Source organism: Polyodon spathula, chromosome 57, assembly GCF_017654505.1.
Source record: "Polyodon spathula isolate WHYD16114869_AA chromosome 57, ASM1765450v1, whole genome shotgun sequence".
NCBI lineage: Eukaryota > Metazoa > Chordata > Actinopteri > Acipenseriformes > Polyodontidae > Polyodon > Polyodon spathula.
In genome coordinates, this window is record NC_054590.1 from 261,406 (window position 1) to 285,227 (window position 23,822).

Consider the following 23,822-nt stretch of genomic DNA (forward strand, 5'->3'; position numbering starts at 1 on the left):
GGTCTAGTTAAGTAATTGAGAGCTCAGTTGGAATGAAAACCAGCAGCCACAGGGGGTCCCCAGGACCGAGTTTGAGAAGCCCTGGTCTAAACAATAGTGCAGTACATAGGTACTCTTAATACACGTTAATACTGAAGTCATTTACTCTGAACTTAGAGTGGTTACCAACATTACAAATATAAATGTTTAAAACTGTTAACAAGGATGGAAAGAAGACTCCTACTGCATAGCAGTTTCACCCATTCCAGCTCTTATTATGAGTTTGATTAGCCACAAATAAATAGGAAACAAGCTCAGGTGTTTCTTATGAAACTCATAGTAAAACCAGGAATGGATCAAAGTGCTATGCAATGGGTTTCATCCCTGGGTTAACCAGGTTTAATCTTTTAGGTTGAAATACTTACAAAATTGAGTCCAACCCCCTTAATTAGGACTCTCAGCACCGTATTACCAGACTAAAAAAACATATACACTCACTGCTTCCACACACACCGCCTTGCACTGAGCTCCATTAAAATCATCAGTACATCGGGCCAGCTCTTCATAGTTTACATCAGGACTGCAAGAGAAGACAAAGAAAATGTAAGTGAACGATTCCCACGCTTCAGGCAAATACTTAATCCGAGCCTATCAAGGCAAGTGCATACAATTTATTAAAACGAATACAATGAATAACTGGGCCATCATCATCACACTTTTTCCCCTCAAACACCAGTAATAGATCTCAGGGATGGCAGTAAGACTCCTATTGCACAGCAGTTCACCTATGACCGGTTTTACTTCCAGCTTGATTAACCCCAGTGTATAGGTAACAAGCTCAGGTGTGTCTTTTATTAAACTCACAGTGAAACCAGGAACGGATCAAACTGCTACGCAATGGGAGTCTTATTTCCATCGCTGTAATATAAACCACATAGATCAGGGGTCTCCAACCCTGGTCCTGGAGAGCCTCTGGGGCTGCTGCTTGTTGTTTCAACCAAGCACTCAGTTACTTAATTAGTCAAGACTAACGTGTGTTCCAGAGCCTTAGCCACTGATGATGTAAAGACATCTATAAAACCTGCAGGATTGGGGCTCTCCAGGACCACGGTTGGAAAGCCCTGCTGTACATCTTGGGCATGCTTTCTCTGAGTTCATTCACACGTAGAAAGGCACTGCCCCCGCTTGCGCTTACCTGACATTCATCTTCCGAGAGTGAATCTGCATGATTCTGGCTCTTGCCTCTTCGTTCGGCATTGGGAACTCAATCTTACGATCCAGTCTGCCAGATCGCAGCAGGGCAGGGTCAAGGATGTCAACTCGATTTGTAGCAGCAATAACCTGTGGATCACAGGAAAACAATAACGACAAAAAACAGGGAATGTACAATTCTCAACAGCAACAATTTCAGCAACATCTGCTCTTTTACTGGTTTCTTTTTAATGCACAGTTTTAATCCATTACCAGTCAAAAATAACTTGTTTATTAAATGTTAAAACAACTGCTAATAAACATGTTAATGTACGTTATTTATTTCCATTAACTATTACTAAATAATATATAATAGGCCAGCTAAAACTGCAGACACCAGAACCCTATGGATGATCAATCAAACACCAGAACCCTATGGGGGATCAATACCCAGTCGATCATGTGCTTGAAATTGGTTTAGCATGACCCTTGTGAGTCTACTAATAACATCTAGCTTAGGATTGACCTGAGCAAACTGTGACCTTTTTGGGAGAAACCTTTGATCCATGTAAGCCTGGTCATTAAGATAAAGTGTATGAAGCACAGAAACAATAGTCCAGTCAATGACTAATTTGAATAAATAATTCCAGTGTTAGCACAATACCACACTCACAGCCAATACTGCAATATAAGTTACCTTGACTTGCATATTGGGCTGGAACCCGTCAAGCTGATTGAGAAGCTCCAGCATGGTTCTCTGAACCTCACGATCTCCAGCTTTCTCACTGTCAAACCTGCAAGACAAGGTTAAAAACAAAAAGAAATGAAGATTACCCAAGAAATATAAAATCTAGAACAAAGAAGAAGCAACACTATATAACCTCAATCCAAACATCTCAGGCTTCACATAAGTGTGCAAAGACAATGAGGCCAGTTTACTGACCGCTTGGTACCAATGGCGTCCAGCTCGTCAATGAAGATGATAGTGGGGGCTTTCTCCTTGGCCAAAGCGAAAGCATCTCTGACCAGCTTGGCTCCGTCACCAATAAACATCTGGACCAGCTGGGGGCCAGCCAGCTTCAGGAAAGTCGCCTGTGGAGCAATGCAGCAAACCGATTAACAAACAGAAGGAACTCAATCAATACACACTGGGTCCTAGCTGGTCAATAAAACAACATAAAAAGTAATACACTTTTGACAAATTAACAAATCTAAAATCTAAGTGGATATAATCAACTTTTCAATTATTCAATCAGGCAAACGTTCACTTTGCATGCAATTCATGCTCCTCATCATATTACTGGGAGTGTATTTATTACAACAGACTTCCTTAATTTATGGGAAAATCCTCACCTATAAAACATATATACAGTAGGCTTATACATATTGGTCAATATCTACATTCCACAAGGACCTTGCTACATGACAAGCTGGTACACAACACCACAGAAGATTGTTTCTCCCTCTCAGGACACTAACCTTTGTCTGCGCAGCACAGGCTCTAGCCAGCAGTGTCTTGCCTGTTCCTGGTGGTCCATACATCAACACCCCCTTAGGAGGCTGGATTCCCAGATTCTCAAACTTCTCCTTGTGGTTCATTGGCAGGACAATGGCTTCAACCAGCTGCAGAACAAGAAGGCATGATCAGGGTGCTGGACTGAAACAGCCTTCTGAGCTACCACACTACCCACACAGCATTCACTGTGTTTAAACACCCACAAATTAAGCTGTGATAAATCAGTGAGACAAACGCCACTAAACTGTTTTTACTGGGTCAAAAGGCACTGACCTCTTGTATCTGCTTGTCCAGTCCTCCGATATCACTGTACTGCTCTGTCGGACGCTCATCCACTTCCATGGCTTTGACTCTGGAGTCATACTCTGTGGGCAAAGTCTCCAGAATCAGGTAAGAGTCCTTGTTCACTCCCTGTAATAATAGGAGAAAGGTTTCCCATATCTACTTTGCACAGTGGCGAGTCAAGGGCATGCATTTATTGCACAATGTTAGCGCTAGCATCAAAAACAAACATACTTTTCACTCACCACAAGGTCTCCAGGCTTGAGTTTCTCTGCATCAACCAATCCAATCACTGGAAGGAAGTATGTCTATGGAAGAAACAGAGCAGACGGCGAATTCCTAAAAGATCATACTGTGTATGTGGAGGTTTCCATTTTTGATCCCCTTCCCTGCTGTGAACACTCATGGTAGTCATTAGCTTTCACACCAAGCTCCCACCAAGACCCCCCTTCAAACATTAACATATTTCTCATTAAATTCATTAGCATTGCTCATCTGAACCGATGAAATGATTTTGCAAATATACCTTTTTGTGTGTTATTTGCAGGGGTTCATTTAAAATGCACAATGGGAAAATGATACACCCAAACCACATCCATTCCTCTCACACTGATCGTTGTGTTTAGTCTACCAGACCGGTTTAATTTACCAGCTCCAGCGTCATACCTGGCGGGTTGAGGTCTTAATCACGGCACATTTGCCCTTTCTCTGGGAGTCGAGGTCAATGTTGGCTCCATCCTCCTCTTGGTCGTTTGGATCCACATCCAGCAACTAGAACACATATGAAAAGGTCACGTTAAGAATGTAAAAAGGAATAGGAGAATCCTAAAAGAAGGAATGAGTCTTCAATGGATGAATGGCTTCTTGTTCTCACTCTCTTCTGTACCTATTTCCCAGCTGTGAAAGTTGCCGCTCGCTGTGCCGTGAACACGCGATTTTAGACTCTTTTCACTACAGATAACCCCAGCTAATTCCGTTACGCTGGTAAAGGTACATTTCTGCACACAAGCTTGACCAACGCTGTCACACTCACTTCAATGACATTGGAGACCAGATATGGCAGCGTCTTGTTCACTTTGATCTTTTCCGTGTTCTCTTTGATTTTGTCCTTCATTGCCTGGAGCTCATGAGTCACTCTCAGGACCTCACTCTTCATGATCTGAGGAAAAAGAAACGTTTTCATTGAAATGCATTAACAAACACCCTTGTTAACACAGCATCTCTTAATGCACTTTTGCCGGCATCATCCTCTGTCACCTGGTCACTCATGCACAGCAGAAATGTCAGCGACACAGTCACATAATTCTATTCCCTCCCTTTGCTCAGAACTGCTTTTTTACTAGTCTGTCAACGGGAATTAATAGCGTAAATCAAATAATATAAAAAACACAGAAAAGGAGCTATCGGTTTCAAAGACGGAGCTGCTTTCCATAAACACCTACCTTTATTTCACTGTCCAGGAGTCGGGTTCGCTGGATGATCTCCTCCGTGGACATCTTGAGAACCTCCTCCCCGATTCCATCCTGTCATGAAAAATACATTTTAAAAAAAGGTAGGACGAATCATCACTCCCCCGAATATCAGATATACACAGAAGATGAATTAACGTACTGAATACAAGCACGCAATCAGTTGTTCAAATCTAACCATATTAGTACTGTTCATATGATACCAGCCAATCAGAGGTGCAGAAATAAAGACACTAGAGTCATAGCGCAAAAGGTACCTCTGTTAAAAAAGATGGTATAATAAATATTGGGCACTTACCAATGGATCAAATTATTTCGTCTAAAATTGGGTATTAAAGTCAACTGATTGATAACAAACTTACAATGATGTATTATTAAAATTGCACATATCATAGCGTGCGTTTTCTACATGGAGTTGAATATTGCGTCGTGCATTTAACATGAAAACCTTAATTGCACGGATGGCAAAGCAAATCTAAAAACCATTTTATACCCTACCGGCAAAAAGCATGTACCTCTATCGTGTAATCGTGTATGCACTGCTTCAGAATACGGTCGGCAGTCTTGGTGGAAACCCGCCGAGAAAATCAAATTACAAGAATGTATTTATTTGCTTGTTTGTTTTTATTTTTTTAACAAATAGGAAAAACACAGCATTGTAGCAGAACACTGTACATGAAGTAAACTGTTCAAATTGTAAGCATTTCCTTATAAACATGACAATCATGTTTACGTGTTTTTTGGAGTTTTCTTTACAGTAGCTTCTTATAAAATGTTGTTTTTACACGATTATAAATCAGGAAGGCGTTCATTCGCAGAATGCGACGCTGTCGTGTAGTTTAGCGGTCCTAGTCTTTGCATCTGAACTATTTTCCTGTGTCATGCATGCTCTCAATACACAGGCCGACCGACTCGCTACCGCCACGACCAATTAGCAAAGGTAACGAAACGGTACTGATCAAAATAGTGTGCATTTAAATTCCAGAAAATTATCATCAGAGAAAATATGGAAATGTTTTACAAACAACATGAATAAAAATCACTAACCTCAACCTCATCCCAAACTGATCTGTCATGCAGCGACGCCATCTCGGACTCTCCGAAAGCGAGTAAATTCAGTTGCACGAACAACAGATTCAACGCACAGCGCACAGATTGCTGTATGAAAGACAAACAGAAACAATGCTTAGAATAATATATATAGATATATATATATATTATATATTATATAATATATATTATATATACTATTATATATATAATATAGTATTGCTCAAAAATCAAATGTCTTTTCAAGGCTGTGTTTTGTTTCAATTTTGTATGTCGAATCTGGTGGTACGATACGTTTACTTCAATTTTCAAATCTCCACTCAGCGTCGAAGCTATTCTCTCCATCTTTGTTTTGGTCGAATCTTGCTTGCCAGTGCTCTAGGTTCTTTTGGTAGATGCTAGGTTCCTAACTTTTATACTTGAATAATACTAATAATAACAGTATCATTACTTGATTACATTGTTATGAGACAAGATCAATATCCCTTGTTTCATTAAAAATAATAACGACTTTGTGTAAATTCGAAACCGATGCTTTGTTTACATTTACGAACATAACCCTATTTAACCAGCAGAGGGATCCAAAGCTCTATCCCGCACTGTGAAATACTGTCCCGTGCTAAGAATATGTTCTGGTTTTTTTGCAATCGTTCTAAAAAAATTTGAGTTGTGTTATTTTTTACAAATTTACAAATGCAAACGATGTACAGGTTTATGTGATTCCAGATGTCAACGTTTTAGATCTTTGAGTTAACTTACAATACCCATTAGGAATATAGAAAAAGCTATTCATGTAAAACTTTTTTTATTTATTTTTTAACTCGTCTGGTTGCAGGTTTTCCACAAGAACCCATATGCACACCCTAAATGTGATTTTAATAACAATAAACAGAGACCAATTATAGAAAGGCAATCCAAAAACGCATGCTTGAGTGTTTGCATCTGAGAAATTAAAAACCATGTGATTTGATAGCAAGCACATTAACTACTACCTATATGACCCCACATCAGACCCTACTCAGTGTGTTCTGGTCACACACAGAATCCCTTGGAAGACTGACCTCTCTGGCAGGATACTTCCCCTTGAATTTCCTGTGTGTAATCAGGGTGTAAATGACCGGATTATATATCACCTTGCATTGTTCACCACACGTTTGTGATGGCCGATTCAGCATAATCAATAGGCCTGAACACCACTCTGAAATCCAGTCACCACTCCTAGACCAGCATTGCCTTACTTTGAAGGTTCCACGGAAGGACCCACTCGTAACTGTACAAGATGAAGCCACTGTCAATCATTTCTAATAGGCCACTAAATAAAACCCTGTTTGGAATTAGCCACCAGACCCCCGGTGAGTCATGCCATGTTAACAAGCCCCTTAAATACTCATTTTTGATAAGAAACTTCTTTATAAGAGTTTACAGAGATGTTTTGTATCCCCCTTCCCATCACCTTGGAACAAAAGCAACCCCGATCAGACCAGTGCACAGACACACAGCCTGTCCTCGTTTAGCATCTACTGAACATTTCAATTCGCAGGCATGGCACGGCAAACTCAGGGAAACCAAGCTGAAGTTTGTAGAACAGGTCGGAATTCAGGCACTTCCTGTTGCTCTTGTGTTGGTGCAAGTCAATTAAGCTGTCACTTGCTCAGACTGATCCCAGTTCTAAACACGGTATAGCAAAAGAACACAGCACTTAGGAAGGAATGACACATTTTTCAAAAACAGTGTTTACATGATAACCTATAGAAAAGGGAGATCTGTTGTTATTTTTAAACTGTACAAAATCACTTAAAAATAAACAAATCGATTCTTTACACTTTTAATCAAAGCCATTCAACACTGTCATAAAATGCATTACGGTTTTAACTGCTTCCAAGATTTAACAGATTGTTGTTTACAAAAACAAAAACAAAAAAAATCTTGGGAGTACATTATTGTAAACAAATGCATACAAAGAATCCAAATTCATTTCTATTCATCTTATTTTATACTTCTTACAATTAGACTCTATTCTGATGCACTTTTCTTTAAAAAAATCGTTTCTGATCCACTGCATATCTCTTCCCCACAGGCATCTTCCTGAAAAACAGGCTGTTCCCTCTGCTCATGTTACCCTGCAAAATGAAACAGAGGTCAGCATCAATCTGCACACCTGTATTCAACTGCAGGTCAAGACCGCACTGTAAAAACTCTGGCAGTAAACGTATACAAGTGTTTCTATTACCTATCCTGTACAATAAAGAAATGGCATTGCAAAATACATTTGTACCCTTATGCCTGGCTATGCAACACCTGCAAGAAATGTCCTATTTTTTTTTTTTTTTTTTTGCAGATTAAATGTTTGCCAGAAAATCCTATTAAGTTATGTATCACAGTCTGAAACTCTCAGGCTTCAACAATTGAGCAGGTGCATGTGGCTACAATTGCCTAGTGTGGTACATGGAATAAAATGACCATTTGACCTTATTATACGTCATACAAGTAGCCAATCCTGTGCATCGTGACGCAGATCGCAATCTACGTATCGTACTGTGAAATAGTGTACTGTTACAGATCTAATAGGATACCTATATCGTTCTCCTTTATAGACGTTATTTTATATAAAAGCCAGTCCTAAAGAAAGACTTCTGTTAGTTACCTCTCTGCTGAGGGTCCTCCAGCATTCAACCCAAGAGGGGTAAGCAGGAGCGCTAGGAGGAAGGCCACCAGCAAGTCTGGGGAAGGACAAATCACACTATTTATAAACCATGCACATGACAGATCTACGCTACACACGTGGAGCGCATCCATGCACACAAAATATTACTGGGAAATGACTGTCAGCTAAATAAGGGACACAAAAAAACACTGCAATTGTACACTGCAACTAGAGGCTGGTATTGAAGCAACACATCATAGTAGCTCTCTGCATTTACAACGCAAACCAACTCAGTTTCTGAGATCTTTTAAGAACAAGTTGGTACTTTTGTTTGAAATGCATCTCAACCTAAAAGAAAGTCTAAATCCGTGTGTGATCAGTCTGACCACTTACCCACAGTTATTGACTGCCATGAGGTTTGATACCAGGAGGAAGGGGTAGGTTAGCATACTAGCAAAGAACTGGAAGAAAAAAAAGGAAAAGTTAAAAACTAAATGAACGCACACATTTTACAACAGCGTGTAATTCTTTAATGCAATTCAGTTCTGATTTCACGTACCCCCGTGACAGCCTGGGAGCAGTTCTTTATCTCCCCCATATGGGACATCTGTAGCAAAAACAAACAGGAATACAAATAACAAAACAGCAACACCTGTAATATGGTACAGCCCTGTTTTCCTAACAGCATAATTCTCAGGGAATTCTCACAGTGCACAGGAAAGAGGATGTTTTTCTAAGGAACCCTATATTCCTTTCTTTTCTCAATCTTCCCTTTTCAGCCATAAGGCCAGATCAACCAAGAACCCAAAGTGTTCGCAGTTAATAATAATCTTTATTTTTATATGCACCTTTCATAGTGGATCACCATTACAAAGCAAGATACGAGACTAGGGTGTGTGAACCATGCATCTGCTGCAAGAGTCACTTACAAAAACATCTCACCCGAAAGACGGAGCAGTTGCTGAGCTGGGATTTGAACCGGGTACCTCCTGGTTAAAAGCCTGTTTCTTTAACCACTGGACCACACAACACTCCAGCCTTTCCTTTTCAGTACTAGAGATCTTGCTTTGAATCTGCCTCAGGTTGGTTCTGAAAACAACTAGCCGCCTGTAAACGGCAGTTCACAAACCACAGCCGGTAAGGCATAATCAGCAAGAAAGAAGCCTACAAGGACTGTATCAGAACGGAGACTAAACCACTCCCTCTAGGCTTGACTAAGACAAGCAGTGCTTTGCTCTGCAGACAAGACCAGTCTTCAGTTTCCAGTTCTACTAATCCTAGATTCACCACTTTAAAACTGTTTTACTGTAAAAAAAATTAATAAACCCGGAATACTTACAGAGTTGTCTAATGCATAAGTATTTATTACATGAGCAAGCATGTTGCACAGCCACAAGGAAATGACATCACCAAGGAGGCGGGGAATGAGACCACTGGAACGGGAACATGTGCAAAACATTTTTTTAGCGCGCATCCTGAAAACACCTCTGTCTATTCATAGAGGCAGAATATGCAAATCTGCAATGTGCAATCACTATACTTACGCAAAAAAACCCAAGATTCCCTCTTCCTTGTAGATAGTTACAACCGAGTCAAACACTCCACTGTGGAAATGTAAAAAAAACAAAAAAAATGATTATTTTAAACTCTGAGCGACCGCTGTACCTTTTTTTAACAGAACTGAAAGTCCACTAACCTGTATTTTGTTTCCCTTCCAATAAACTGTACCATACATCTTAAAGTGATCACTTGGGAAGAGGAGAAAGGAAAGAAAATAAGATACAGATGCAATCACACAATAGAGTAAACAGCTTGCAAATAAAGCAAAAATAAGCAAAACAGAGAGAAATATACTGGGCAAACTAATGCCTGAATTAAACCAATGTTTATGAAGCCGTGGTTTTGATTTAATCCCAATTAAAACGTAAACAGTTTTGATTTAAACAAATGAGACTGTAGTTACCATGGAAGGGGTGAGTGACAATCGTGGCGCAAGAACGTGCCACCATCTCCCTGGCTGTCTGTGGAAGGGGGGGGGGGGGGAAATGTTATTAACTTGGTTTAGAAATATAGAGCCCACTGGTACAATAGCCTCCCATTGACCAAGGTCCCAGTAACAGACATTAGTTCGAGTGGTTATCCTACTGGTCTCATTCCACTTAAGAACAGCGTTAATATTACACGTACATTTTATACATAGTGATCTACTTGATCCAAACAGAGCTGCTTTCCTATCGATGTGTTCAGCTATATAAAATAAAACATTTAAAAAACAGGCATGCACTTAACCTTCTACTGCATCAATTACAAAGATGTTTATGGTAAACACATTTTTCATAAAACTGATTTTCCTAACCCCCTGCTGGTAGCTTGGGTTTACGATGTATGCCTTCCTACACGTTTGCTGTACTCCCAGTATTAATTCAACCATGAAACTGATCTCTCACCTCATTCACAACCTGCTGCAGAGATGACAGGTCCTCTTTCTGGCTGTTTCCTGATTCCTGGAGAGAGAATACATCAAAAAACATACTTGGTCACAGCTAGCAGCTAGTTCTGGTGTTTCAAAATTTCGTACTGAGACTTAAATGCTGCAGGTTTTGGTCAGAAAGAGTCTTAAAAGCAGCTTCAAAAAAAAGGTGTTACCTCTGTCTTGTCAGCCTCCTGGTAGTTCTGTAAGAGAATGAGACAAATATAACATTAAATGAGTAGCAGAGACATACAATACAGAGACAACTATAAAATATAACCATAGACTGCAGTACTATGGATGACCTCTGTAACTACGTTTCTTCATAACTGGCAACAATGCAAGTGTGAAATCATTTTGCAGAATGACAGACACCTACAGTACTTAGACACAGAGAAACTGATAGCTGGTTCTCATTACATACGTGAAACAATAAAGTTTAACATTCATGCGTTCGCATCCTTCCTGCAACAGGGGTTTTGCAGTGTGTGTGTTAAATAAGTGAGCCGCTCAGAACAGCTCTGTGGAAGAACCCATTTAACAGCGTGATCAGTTCCGTTCACCCTGAGCAGCTCAGAGCTGCAGAGCAGAATCCATCAGTGATCTGAGCTGCACAGCTACTTAATGCACGCGGTACTATAGAAGTTCAGATGTGTATATGGTCACAGTGCTTTTGCTTTGTAATGTTGAGTTCTGACCTGTAGAACTCTGCTGTGAACAAGGGTCCCAATGGTTCCAGCACATAGTCTTGGAGCTAAGCCTTTAAACAGACCTGCTTTCCCATCGATCTTCACAATGTGTTTAGCTATACAAAATAAAAGAAAACAAAGTTGAACAAAAGGTTAATCATTAACAGAAACTAAACAGCTAAGCCTGAAACCTTTTGCAAAATTGACACAAACACATGGATTACTGTATATACACGCCGTGCATTTCTAAAATGTCTAAGTAGATGCATCCTAACTTCCAGAACTAAAACACAAACGTATTAAAAAAAATAACCAGGATCGGTGCAGACAGCAGGGTTCCAGTTAACATCTGAAACACATGCTGCTGCCACACACAACACTGTTTCCTCCACACTTCTTTCAATGACCTCTGTCCTAACATTTGATGGCTTTAGTAGAAATAAAAAATAAAAACAAGTTGGGCAGAGCCACCATGCACAAGGAGCTGCCCAGATCGTGCAGCTAATTGCTACGCTGTAAAACACACACCCTTTTTGGGTAAAACCGCACAGTTCTATTTTCTGCCTCCAAACACATGCTTAGAACCTCTTGAACTGAAGTCTTCAATTACACCAGGCTCCTGTGCAATTTTCAATGGGAGTTCCCATGTTTCCATTATTGACACACATTACCAAACACACGGACAGATACACACACTTGTTGACAGAAATCTATACCATCCATGACTTCCAAAGCGCTCAAGAAAAAAACTGTAGGCTTAATGATTACTACAGGAGACAGCTAAACGAATATGCAATAATAGAAAAACCATTCCTAGGTTGGCTAGTTATACCCAACACATTGCCACAGTCACATAATCAACTGAATCCGAAGAGTGACCTAGAATGTGAAATGCTTCTTTAGCCTGAAATGCACATTGAGGTGCAATAACCAATTTGCAGGAGATGTCCTGGTTTACATGAGAACACACACATGCATCAGGAGCTACTGGGTTACATGAGATCAGAACACTACAGTCAAAACAGAAGCTGGTTTATTATTTAGTACGTGTTTGAATCCCAGGCAGGCTGTCTACCTAACCTGCAGCTCATCAGTTAAACCCACTGTACCAGGGGTGTCCAGACACAGTCCTGGAGGATCATTCCACTACAGGTTTAACAGCTACAATGAGATAATGGAGTACTTCGATCAGGATGGAGTTTTAATTAGTTCAATTAAACAATTTAGAACCAACTTTGGCCAACTGTTGACTAGATGCCTCATCAAAGTGCTTTTATAAAAAATAAAAAAACACACAGTGCAAACAGAAAAACTTAAAAGCATTACAGTTAATGCATTGAGAAACGTGTGATGTGTGTAAAAGCATTACAGTTAATGCATTGAGAAACGTGTGATCTGTGTGTAAAAGCATTACAGTTAATGCATTGAGAAACGTGTGATCTGTGTGTAAAAGCATTACAGGTAATGCACTCAGAAACATGTGATCTGTGTGTTTGCTGATGGCTTACCATATGCACTCACCATATGCAAAGAAGCCCGGCAGCTGATAAACCTGACGGCCAAAGAGGTTTCTACCTAAACTTGGAGGGAGAGGTTCGTGTCCGACCTGCGAGTAAATGAAGAGATGTTTAAATGCTTGTGACAGCACAGTACAGTGTGACAGTGACAGTGGCAGCACAGTACAGTGTGACTGCACAGTACAGTGTGACAGTGACAGCAGAGTACAGTATGACATGTGACAGTGGCAGCACAGTGTGACAGTGACAATGAAGGTACAGCACAGTCCAGTGTGGCAGTGACAGCACAGTCCTGTGTGACAGTACAGTCCAGTATGTTTGATCATCCATTTCTTTGGTCCAAAAATGTAATTAAAAAGCTGTAGCCACAGCCGGGCAAACATTTGGCTCAGAAGAGGTAAACTATAGGTATCTGGCAACATAAAAGCAAGAGGTACAAATGAAACTACACTTAACACAGAACATGATGTAATACACTATATATAATAGTGATATGCAATAATGAAATGCAATACTATGACAATTTGAATACTGCGCAACATATTAACATCTGTATTTCTGATTTACCAGCATTTTTATGTCAGTCACCAGTCCCTTCAAAGGATATGTTGAGACATAACTGCTGTGATTGTTCCACTGCTTTCATTTCAAGCAGGTTTAAGTGACTAATTGCAATTTTGCTAGAATAGGGAATTGATTTTAAAAAGGAAAGCAGGAATATTTACACCAAAAGTGTATTTTATGAAAACATAATCCCCATGTCTGAGTTAATCATTTTAATGAAACGGCTGCTTCTCCATACAGCAACACAAACAACAGTAGCTTTCATTATATAATGGTGAAAATGAACGTGTATCGTTTCATTCTTTTCCCGACAGAGAAAAAATAAATCTCTGTTTTATTCTCAGATGTAGACACTGCCAAAACAGGTATAAAACCAAACTAGTGAACAGCAATATTTGTAACAGGCATGATCGTGTACAGGACGCAAGTATTTGTTCTCCAGCAAACCTAAACTCCTGTGCCAGTTTAAACAGTGCTGGAAATGACAAAGGTCATCGTGCGAATACGAGTGCAGTGCACATCACTTCCGGAAAAGAAGTAAGTACGGTACAGTTTTTCCAAAATAAACACGTTTTACTTGTCAAAATGTAAATTCCCAGACTTGTCGTGTAAACACATAGAACAGAGTTGACGGGCCCGGTTTCAAATAACCTCTTTGAATCTCTCGCTTTCCACGACCTGTCCTTATGACGTCGGGAACGCTGCACTACACACTGACATTTCGGAGGAAGTTGAGCCATGACACTAATGCACCATGAAATGCACAATATATACAAACATTAAAAAACGACATCCACCGACACTGGAGAATATAGGAGCCGTGGCAGTCGAAGAACCACTAGACACAACCAGCGATGTAGGGCACAGGAAATCCAAGACTGGGTAGCCAGCTCCGTGCACTGCCAAGCAAAATGTAAGGCGTTGATAATAAGATGGGGAGCCAGCGCCTCACCTGTACCAGCACCTTGATGTACATGAGCGGGTGGGAAAGGACAGTGAGTCCGGACCCCAGCAACATCTGACTGCACGTGTCCGCCATTATGGGAGAAGCATCTGCTCCAGAGGGAACCAGGGGAGAGTGACGTGTGACGTGCCCCGGTTACTGGGGTGATCACGTGGTGTGGGGTTGCTTTCGTTCATTAATAATACGAGTCTAGTCAGATTACCACAACATGCCCAATCAGGTAATTTCATTATTTTTCAGCAAACGTTAACCGAAAATGAGTGGCCCAGTCAACGCAACCAACTCCACTCTTTCTGTTTTGATTCCCTTAGAAACAAATGCACGAATAAAATATAATTTAAGAAATAAAGATTAAATGCCGAGGTCATTGCATTTTTATGACGTGATCATATGTATAATGGTTTTCCTTACACTATTAGCCGATCTTATTATTTAACTTTTAAAACGTGCATTCTGTTCTATTCACCTATTATAATAACTTAAAAGCACGATAATAAGAGACTACGGCTTAATTATAGATATTAGTAGAACTCCAGTATTAGACCAATAGCCCCTTAATTGAATTGATAATTTGCTTAATTAAACCGTTTTACTTGTTTTCAGCTCTTAAGCTATGCCATGTTGTACCTTGAAACTGAGAACAATTATTATTTTTTTAGAAACTCAGAACAATTAAAAATTCAATTAAGGTATAAAGTAATTGAGAGCTCAGAGTGAGAAACAGACTGAAAGATTGCAATGACCCTCATTTACTTCAGGATTATTTGCGCATTTAACTTCTAGTTTGCAAGTTCCCGTACTGCATCAATATCAGTTCGTGTAGCTTCAATATAATACAAATGTATTTACCATAATCACGAATCTAACCTCGCCTATAGAGAATCTCAGAACGTCCCTGTTTTAAGACAAACCCGCCAGTGAAAGTAATTGTAGCTTCACTAATTTAATTGGCACCCTGGAGTGATGGGAGTTAACGGGACAGGCTTGGCTACTAAGCCTTTACATAGCTGAGAGGCATAAACTGAGGAAACGTTACAGATAAAGATAACGTCAAGATCGCTAAGAATCAGGAAACACGGGGCACAACAATATACCTTGCTGATGCTAGCGCAAGACAGTTAAAGAGATTTCAAGAAAGCAAATCGAAACTTGCGCAAATGACCCTAATATAATAGAAGCCAATATAAATAAAAAGTTATTGCAACCGGAACAGACGATGAAGGTCTTTTGTCTCGTAGTCTTCTTTGGCATGGTCGTTGCTTGGCCGCAGAACACGGAGTCCAGTCGGGGTCTGTTCCGTCACAGACGGGGTCTTGCTGAGCTTGCCCTGACGGTCTGGTGCTACAGGGATCGACTTGACATCCACCTGGGTAAACTCCACGGCTACGGCTGCTACTGCGGGACCGGTGGTTCGGGGACCCCAACTGACCCGTACGACGAGTGCTGCTTCAGACATGACTGCTGCTACGACCATGCGAGGGTTAAGCTCAAGTGCTACTCCGTGGTGAAGTGGATGCCGTATTGGTACAGGTGCGAAGGAGGGCGGACTGTGTGTACCGGGAAAAGCATTTGCAGCCGGATGTCTTGCGAGTGTGACAGGCAGTTCGCCGAGTGTCTGTCTCACGTTAAATCAAACAGCAGTTATTATTTCTACGATAAAAGCAGGTTGTGTCCGGGTCCCATGATGGACTGCCCGAAAGTGTTCCCAAGCGCGAAAGAAGTGTTTAGGAGAATGCATAGACCGAGAGGAAATTTAACCCAATAAAACAAACACCTCTGGCACTGTGAGTTTGGAGGAATTCGTATTCGTCAAGTACATTTTTAAAAAGGTACTTGAATAATTATTCAACCGTGCACCAAGATAAGTGACAGTCTTTTGTTCTTAAAAAAAAAAAACTGACAGTATAATAAACTAAAATGAAAAGACTAACATTAGTAGATAACTGGTTACCTATTTTTTGTGATAACATATTGTGAAAGTTTCAATTTGTGGTTATTGTATATTATGATGCAATGGAAGCTGTCTGCTGTGCATGTACAATGGAAAGCGGACGCTATTTCATATCTAAGCCACATGAAATATTGCTTATAGTGATTTCCCGAGGAAACTGGGGGTGAAGATTGTTTTATACATTCTGACACATCTCACAGTATTATCTGTTTTATTTGTCTGCAAGAAAATATTCTTAAAAATAAAAATATAAAAAGACAATCTTGTCTGAATGAAAACCCAATTTTTAGCCGAAAGTTTTTTCCTTTCTTGATTTATATTTAGGAAAATACACCCGCTTTCATCCAATCTTTTAATAACAAAATTATAAGCGATTTAAAAAAAAAAAAAAAAAAAAAAGACAGGTGTGTTTTTGGTAACTACCGGTAGTTAGCAAAACAATTAAATTCCTTTAGCGCCATTTCACGCAATTCACACTCACTTTACGTCTTCAATAAAATCAATAAATTTGTGGCGAGTTTAAAAAAAAAAAGCGCCTAGGAACGCCGTTTAAAAACGTTGAGATTTAAAAAAAAAAACACAACAGCATTCGAACCTTTAACCAGTCAGACTAGAGTCGGACTCGAGGGCTTATCGTTGGAAACCAATACGAAGTTCAACGAGCATAAATAAACCAGCTTGACAACCAAGTATGAAGTGTGTTTTCTTGGTAAGCCTATTCTTCGCCAACCATCTCGTTTTGGATTTCTCGCTGGCGGAGGCTTCATGTCGGCGTCTGGTCCGCAAAGACCGTAGTCTTTTAGACCTTGGCTCAACTTTTTTGTGCTACAAGAAGAGCGTTAACATCACCTTGAACGATCTGAATGGTTACGGGTGCTACTGTGGAGCTGGGGGCTACGGCGACGCGACGGACTTCTACGATGACTGCTGCTTTAAGCACGACTGCTGCTATGCAAACGCCCGAATTAAGCTGAAGTGCGGCTTCAGGGTGAAGTTAATGCCTTACAAGTACAAGTGCACCCAAGGCCGGACTGAATGCAAAAGCGAAAACGCCTGCGGCTGGGAGGCTTGCGAGTGTGACAGGGTGTTCTTAGAGTGTTTGACTGGTTTCAAACCAAACCCTCAATACATGCACTACGATAAGAAACGCAAATGTCATGGACCCGCGAAGTCTTGCCCGTTGGAGACAGAGCTAAAGTAGAAGTAACGGCGCAACAGCGATACAGAGGTGCAAGCCAGGGGCCAAGAGCGACGCAACAAGGCCTGGCCCAGAAAGAGTCCCCAAAATAAAGCCATATAGCTGGACGGTAATAAAATTGCGGGATGTTTTCATCTGGGCATTCTTTGTTTAGTTATTGCTGGAGTTAAATAACTTAAGACGCGTTTATTTGAAAATGTTACAATATTAAATTATATTACTGGTGCATTAAATATTAAAACTATCATAAGGGTTTTGACTATTTGCAACATATTTGGTGGGATGTGTATATTGGGAAATATTAATATAATCTCATTAGCGAATTGAGTGTTCTCTACTCAAGGGAAGGGTTTACAAGTCATTCAAGTCAAACCATTCATGTTTTAATAGTACCTGTCACAAGGTTCTTAACTGCTAGGTATTTGATGTGAGTGTTCAAAGCATACCTACTCAAAGCCTCCTACACCTTAAGTAAGTCACTGGACCAATCTGTACCTCACCACCTGCACATAGCAGAGTCCAAAGAACACACAACTGCTAGTTTCCATATCCCTATTCTATTTTTAAATATATACACAGCAAGTAAATAGTTTCAATTTTTCTTTATTTTTTGACAAAATGGCACACAACACATTATCGTGAACTATACATTCATTGAGAAGAGTGGTTTGTAAATCAGTGTTACAACCCCTTCCCCATTCCTTTAGTTACATTTAAAACATATAATATACTTTAACTGCATTCATAAGCTACTGCTAGGTAATTAGGTAAACATGACACGCAACTGTTTCACATACATATTTCAGGCCTTAAATGCATTTAACACAGTCAATGAGTTTTTGCTGTAGGGTAAAATAAAATTTGCCAGTATAAAATATATTTGAGAAAGATTTTAAATGAAATAACATTCAGTGGTTAAAATAGCAAAACTTCATAAATACAAAAATAAATAAACAATGGGACCAGTCATTTTGAACAATTCAAGTCAATATATGATTTCCAGATCTGCATTTTAAATGTTAACTTTCGTCAAGTCCCGTTCAGAGCTATTGGAATTTAAAATGTAGTCTTAGCACCTGAAGTTTACAAAACAGCGGCCTGTCAAAGGCTCTACAGAATCCAGCTCTAGCCTAAAACCTTACAGATTCAAATTTCTAATCGCTCTCATCCCTCAGGTTGACCGATGACAGTTTCAGTTTAAGAGTTTCGAGCAAAGAGCTTTGCCTGCGGTTTGTTGGAGCAAGATCTTCTGGGTCACCTGAAACAGGGTCTCGCAGCTTCCCTGCCCCGCCCTGCTTCCCCACCCCATTCTCTTGTCCTGTGCCATGCACTTCAGCTGGTTTGCTGTTTATTCCTCGCTGAGGGGGATGCTTTCCTGCTGTTGTCAAAGTCAGTTTTTGTAGTTTCTGATGTTTTTCCCTTTGCAGTTTGTTCTGAGGCCTGAGAGAAAGAAAGTTTGTCAAGGGACTGAAATTACTTTTTTCTTGAGAGACGGATTTGAAGGCACGTGACATTATTAACAATCCAATGCAAAAATCTGTAAACTTTGGAGGAGTAAAAAGACCCATCTCAAGATCCAGTGATCTTTCTAAACAACAAGTAATGACAGGGTTAGGGCACACATGCATACAAAATATTACACAAACTAGAATGCAAACAAGTAATTTTTTTAAATTCCTATTCTAAATGTTTCAATATGAATCCAGTTTCACTCTGATAATTAGTGTTTTGTTACTTTTACAGCAAAAACAGTCAGTGTGTTTTATATATATATCTATATATATATATATATATAATATTATCGTATATAAAGATACGGTCATTAAGTTTTTCTAGGCCAGTAAATGCAAAGGATTTATAGGTAGAATGATTGGTTTTAATGTTATCCTTACATTTCCCTATGCAGGTTTTTTAAACCAGGGAGGAAAGAGTGGGCATCCTTAGGAGGTCCTCTGTCATTACTCATTTCTTCCACAGAAGGAAATTCTTGTGGGGGAGGAAAAACAACATTAAATATTGAAGGGTTGTCAAACAATAAAATGTATTTTTATTCAAAATAATGTGAGCTGCTGAGACCTCTAAAGTGAATGGAATAAGTGCTTTTTTATTGTATTGTAAAAGTACCTGCAATGCCAGGTTTTAGCTTCTTCCTCATGCCAGTTTCAGTGGTCTCTGAGCTACAGGTGATAGCTCCGCTTGATGGGTGCATCTCTGGTTCCTGAGCAGATCCTTGGCTGGAGGCCAACATCCCTAAGGAAAGTGATGACTTGTAGACAAGCAGCCTGTTCAATGCTGGAACAGCTGGAACCACCTTGCTTTGCAATACCGTATTTGACCGAAGAGTGGAAGATCTGTGCAGGTTCAGAAAAAGGAAACATAATTAATATGTTCATAAAATCCTGTAAATCATGCCATTTTAAAAGCACACAAGAATAGTAAAAGCACAGACAAGCATGGTAAGACAACAGCAAGTTTCACATCGCTAATTGTGGGAATGGAAAAAGTATGGTAAAGCTGCAAAATTCTCATGCAACTATTTTACCTTGGGAGCCTTTTATATGTGTAAACACTTGCATGCTTCATCTTATCTCAAACTACACCATGTTATTTAATGATGGGTTAAAAAGAAGATGCTGATCTACTATGAAATTAAAAGTTTTATATATATGAAACAATACAACAAATACAGCATTGGCGGCGGATACAGAGTTTAAATGGTTACCTGTGTAAAGAAAAATCTCCACTAGAAGCAGATATTCCTAAAAGAAACAATAAAACAGTTACACATTTGAAAAAGCTAAAACCCTGTTTTAGGCCAGCTCTGCTGTTGCACTGGATGTGCACAGGAGAAAGCAGTCCTGCACGGCATTCAAATGTCCTTTTTGAAAGTCAGTTTTGCAGATGATTCCAGAACTAAACAAAATTAACACTTACTAAACCTTTTGTAATATGGATCTGTCCACCATCCACTAAGGCGGCTGAGCTGAAACTAGACCTCTAACCCCGATCTCAAGAGACCACTGTGCTTCAGGAAACAGGACCTCGCTTCTGAAGCCGTACCTCTTTTGTAATCAGGCTGTGTCAATGAGTCCAGCAGCAGGGAGTTAAATGGACAGGGGTGCAGCCTGACCGGGCAGGACCCGTCTTTGCTGAGCAGGCCCAAGCCTTGCTGCTGGATCGACCTCATGGGAAGCGCTCGTCGCTGCCTACTCACGTGGTGGTGTGACACGGGAACACCGTGCTGCCCACTCCATTCAAACTCTTCTAAATGAGGGGAAGGGGGTGATCAAAAATAAATAAAATCACCAGACACAAGTTCTACTGCAGGCATGTGAAGATGCATTTGATACAGTCATATTAATATCAGATGGCTTGTATCAGTCAGTTGATGTAACATGGAAATTGCATTACATTACTCTGAGCTACGCTGTTTAATTATTCTTAACTATACATTAGAAAATGAAAGCAGGCGCACAGATGAAATGTAAAACAAACAGAAATGCCAGCCAGCATTTATTTGGCATCTCTTATTTTCTACAGTAGACAAAGTCTGACTCTAGATTACTCTCCATACTTTAGAAAGGTTTTTGTTGTAAGTACCTGCATCAGAGTGTAGTAAAGCTTTGGGCAGCACGCCACTACGAAGATAGGCAGAAGTCACCGATTCCAAATACGTATACTGTATCAAAGAGAACAATTAGCAACGTTAATTCATTTCTTACTGGAAACCTTATTCTGAAAGAGCGAATAGCCATTTCAGTATCTTTATGATTGAAATGTTTTAGTTTTTTAACTGTTGGTTCCAGCTGCTCTATACTCTGTATGATCCTACAGTCAAGGCAGATAGAGTTGAAAGTTCACAGCATCACATAGGACTTAGACAAGAGTTTGCCTATACTGGATTCAACCACGCAATCGTCTGAAAACAATCTACCTTTTCTTGGTTGCTTTCCAATAGACTGTTATCCCCTATTATGGCGATTCCGGTGGATGGATGTGGAATCCAAGAACGTACTGTGGAAGAGCGTTCTTTGTGGTTGTACCTCTAAATAAAACAAACATTGTTATCAGACAGGGATCACTTGATTAGCACAGGAATTCTGAGCTTCAGATCTATTAGTTCACTTCCTTCAACTGCAGGGAAATGAATACAGAGGGAGTTATGCAGTTGACTCAAGAAATACTGGAAGCGTGGGGGAAGCATGGTACACTAAAACACTACTGTGCACATTTATAATGGTAACCCTTTTTAATTACTGTGCAGCGCCATGCCACTGTTTATTAACCCTTGACATGCATTACCTTCTCGCTCTTTTTCTCCTGTCTGTTTCCTCCCCCTGGTTTCTCTTGGGTCACATTCTGTACTTTCTTACTAGTCTCCTAGAAATGCACCAATTAGACACAAAAGATATACAAATGATTACTTTGCAGATCAGGGATTCTTCCATTTACGAGTGTGGACAGTGTGTGCTTACCGTAGCAGCAGTAGTAGTACTAGTGTTGTTTTCACTGTTGTTATCGTTTCTCACTGTTTTTTGTAAGCGGTCACGCTGCTGACGCAACTTGTTCCTCTCCTTCCTTGTTCTCAGGAGTTTTTTCTTCTGTTTAAACTGCATTACAATAGGTTAGTCACAAATATATTCATGTGACAGGTCAGATATACTGTACAGTAAATTATAACGATGATACTGATTACAATCCATCTGACGCCAAGTCAGCAAATACATGAAAACTGAGGTTCTAAAAAAAGTCACTTTTCTTGGTGATATTACAGATGAGTTTATACTGGCTGAACATTCTTTAAGGGGTCAGGTTAAAGCTCTGCCAAGGCAATGTTAGACTCTTTATAGAAACCCTTGAACATCATTCAAACTACAAACTATAGCATATAACATATATTCTGTAGGTGACCCCCCCCCGGAATTAGAAGAGATCACTTACATTCATTCACAGCTTATACCTCAACTCACTTTAAGGGTATATATGAGCAATAAACCTCACCATGCCAGTACTTAAAATAAACAAACTTACCTGTTGACAAAGGCTAAGCAAATGCATAGGGAGACCATCCGACTCTGTGCTGTTGGAACCGCTTGTGCTGTGAAACACATGAACAGAGTCGCTATCATGAGCATTGCCAGGGAAGGGGCTTCAGTGAATTAATTCATATGAAGAATCCCTCACACTTCTTCTATTCTGTTCTACTCTTACCAGTCTGTATTTCTTTCTTTTTGACTGCGGGCATTAATAAATAATATGAAAACACAAAATGGTGAGGACGACGATGCGCCAATAGTTCAAACACACATGCTCTCTTGAGAGAGTTATATAAGGAGTGAAACGCTGGGAAAGTACAGACCTGGACTCAATGTCAGACAAGGAGATGTCACTCAGAGTGGCGTCGGAATCGATCTCCCTGCCGATTCTTTGCAGTTTCAAGCGGAGATCCTCCTGCAGAATCTCACGGAGCTCGATCACACACTGGCTGAACTGCAGCGGGGAAGAAGCCAACACTCAGAGGTGGGAGAGGAGCCACTAACCAGAGGCAAGCCTGGACAAGCACACAAAGGGACTGAACAGCACTCCACAGAAGTGTGTATTCAGAAACAGCACTGAGTGTTTGTGTTCATACAAGCAGCCATTCATTTGCCACTTACAGTAAATGATCACTTACAAAGAGTTACAAGGGGGTCTATTTGAATAGAATGGTAAATCTCAGTACCGCATCCCTACGGTTTACAAACCTAGTTGTTAATAAGTGGGTTAATAAATTACCCCTGGAGAGAAACCCCAGCTGTATGTGTTTGTGTGTATACATATATACACACACAAACACACACACAAAAGTTAAGATACAAAATCCAGTTACAAAAGAATGAAACCCCACATATTTTTTTATTGTACTGACAATTTTCATCACACATACCAGCAATTCTACAATGGCCAGCTTTACTGCATAAGAGTGACACGTGTGCTGTGTGTGTGTATATATTTGTGGCAGAGCAAAGCTCTGCCCTTTAAATTGGCAGGGATGGGGTTAACTTCCCCTACCTGCCTGGGTTTATTATGTTCAGGTGGCTGGGGTTGATTAGTTGATTAGGTTGATTTACGATCAATCAGCGCCCAGCCACCTGATATAAAAGGAGGCCTCTGCTTCTCATTTGGAGAGAGGGAGCTGAGGAAGCAGAGGCCTCCTTTTATATCAGGTGGCTGGGCGCTGATTGATCGTTAATCAACCTAATCAACTAATCAACCCCAGCCACCTGAACATAATAAACCCAGGCAGGTAGGGGAAGTTAACCCCATCCCTGCCAATTTAAAGGGCAGAGCTTTGCTCT

General features: G+C 40.2%; 5 protein-coding genes across 6 annotated transcripts; 2 read left to right on the forward strand and 3 right to left on the reverse strand.

The window, feature by feature from the left end:
- Positions 1 to 432: 432 nt before the first annotated feature.
- LOC121307638 (26S proteasome regulatory subunit 6A-A-like) lies at positions 433 to 5,560 on the reverse strand. Its single transcript, XM_041239859.1, has 11 exons — positions 5,485 to 5,560; positions 4,411 to 4,491; positions 4,002 to 4,127; positions 3,635 to 3,739; positions 3,214 to 3,276; positions 2,960 to 3,097; positions 2,650 to 2,793; positions 2,114 to 2,262; positions 1,868 to 1,964; positions 1,175 to 1,320; positions 433 to 559 (listed from the first exon to the last, which is right to left on the reverse strand). Exons 1-11 carry the CDS (start codon positions 5,524 to 5,526, stop codon positions 448 to 450), a joined length of 1,203 nt encoding a protein of 400 aa, XP_041095793.1. The 5' UTR covers positions 5,527 to 5,560; the 3' UTR covers positions 433 to 447.
- Positions 5,561 to 7,298: 1,738 nt separating this feature from the next.
- LOC121307639 (mitochondrial carrier homolog 2-like) lies at positions 7,299 to 14,466 on the reverse strand. Its single transcript, XM_041239860.1, has 13 exons — positions 14,324 to 14,466; positions 12,812 to 12,896; positions 11,300 to 11,406; positions 10,778 to 10,804; positions 10,579 to 10,635; positions 10,095 to 10,152; positions 9,828 to 9,879; positions 9,676 to 9,735; positions 9,471 to 9,564; positions 8,691 to 8,738; positions 8,525 to 8,592; positions 8,132 to 8,207; positions 7,299 to 7,607 (listed from the first exon to the last, which is right to left on the reverse strand). The coding sequence occupies exons 1-13, from the start codon at positions 14,408 to 14,410 to the stop codon at positions 7,521 to 7,523; spliced, it is 906 nt and encodes a 301-aa protein (XP_041095794.1). The 5' UTR covers positions 14,411 to 14,466; the 3' UTR covers positions 7,299 to 7,520.
- Positions 14,467 to 14,722: 256 nt separating this feature from the next.
- Positions 14,723 to 16,770, forward strand: LOC121307656 (basic phospholipase A2 taipoxin alpha chain-like). Its single transcript, XM_041239886.1, has one exon. The coding sequence runs from the start codon at positions 15,552 to 15,554 to the stop codon at positions 16,098 to 16,100; it is 549 nt and encodes a 182-aa protein (XP_041095820.1). The 5' UTR covers positions 14,723 to 15,551; the 3' UTR covers positions 16,101 to 16,770.
- A 207-nt stretch (positions 16,771 to 16,977) lies between these two features.
- LOC121307564 (basic phospholipase A2 caudoxin-like) lies at positions 16,978 to 17,487 on the forward strand. Its single transcript, XM_041239764.1, has one exon. It carries the CDS (start codon positions 16,978 to 16,980, stop codon positions 17,485 to 17,487), a length of 510 nt encoding a protein of 169 aa, XP_041095698.1.
- Positions 17,488 to 18,091: 604 nt separating this feature from the next.
- On the reverse strand, positions 18,092 to 23,018 carry LOC121307552. Of its 2 annotated transcripts, none has more exons than XM_041239741.1 (11): positions 22,844 to 23,018; positions 22,516 to 22,582; positions 21,960 to 22,094; positions 21,787 to 21,864; positions 21,419 to 21,529; positions 21,085 to 21,163; positions 20,545 to 20,745; positions 20,207 to 20,243; positions 19,609 to 19,835; positions 19,377 to 19,470; positions 18,092 to 18,924 (listed from the first exon to the last, which is right to left on the reverse strand). In XM_041239741.1, exons 2-11 carry the CDS (start codon positions 22,540 to 22,542, stop codon positions 18,639 to 18,641), a joined length of 1,275 nt encoding a protein of 424 aa, XP_041095675.1. In that variant the 5' UTR covers positions 22,543 to 22,582; positions 22,844 to 23,018; the 3' UTR covers positions 18,092 to 18,638. The 2 variants fall into 2 exon arrangements, with proteins under 2 accessions (XP_041095675.1, XP_041095674.1); XM_041239740.1 differs by having other exon boundaries at positions 20,545 to 20,748; positions 22,844 to 23,015.
- Positions 23,019 to 23,822: the final 804 nt, after the last annotated feature.

What these genes read in the sequence shown, in the direction of transcription:
- LOC121307638 (XM_041239859.1), bottom strand. Translation starts at nt 5,526, where the DNA reads ATGGCGTCGCTGCATGACAGATCAGTTTGGGATGAGGTTGAG. An exon ending in TGGTCTCCAATGTCATTGAA is followed by an intron (nt 3,740 to 4,001) that starts GTGAGTGTGACA and finishes TATGTGTTCTAG; the next exon opens with TTGCTGGATGTGGATCCAAA. An exon ending in AGCCCAATATGCAAGTCAAG is followed by an intron (nt 1,321 to 1,867) that starts GTAACTTATATT and finishes TGTGATCCACAG; the next exon opens with GTTATTGCTGCTACAAATCG.
- LOC121307552 (XM_041239740.1), bottom strand. Translation starts at nt 22,542, where the DNA reads ATGCATTTGCTTAGCCTTTGTCAACAG. An exon ending in ACAGCCTGATTACAAAAGAG is followed by an intron (nt 20,244 to 20,544) that starts GTACGGCTTCAG and finishes TGTTTCTTTTAG; the next exon opens with GAATATCTGCTTCTAGTGGA. An exon ending in AAAAACCTGCATAGGGAAAT is followed by an intron (nt 18,925 to 19,376) that starts GTAAGGATAACA and finishes TCTTTCTCTCAG; the next exon opens with GCCTCAGAACAAACTGCAAA.
- LOC121307564 (XM_041239764.1), top strand. Translation starts at nt 16,978, where the DNA reads ATGAAGTGTGTTTTCTTGGTAAGCCTATTCTTCGCCAACCATCTCGTT.
- LOC121307639 (XM_041239860.1), bottom strand. Translation starts at nt 14,410, where the DNA reads ATGGCGGACACGTGCAGTCAGATGTTGCTGGGGTCCGGACTCACTGTC. An exon ending in TTCACAGCAGAGTTCTACAG is followed by an intron (nt 10,805 to 11,299) that starts GTCAGAACTCAA and finishes ATTCTCTTACAG; the next exon opens with AACTACCAGGAGGCTGACAA. An exon ending in GGAGGACCCTCAGCAGAGAG is followed by an intron (nt 7,608 to 8,131) that starts GTAACTAACAGA and finishes TTCATTTTGCAG; the next exon opens with GGTAACATGAGCAGAGGGAA.
- LOC121307656 (XM_041239886.1), top strand. Translation starts at nt 15,552, where the DNA reads ATGAAGGTCTTTTGTCTCGTAGTCTTCTTTGGCATGGTCGTTGCTTGG.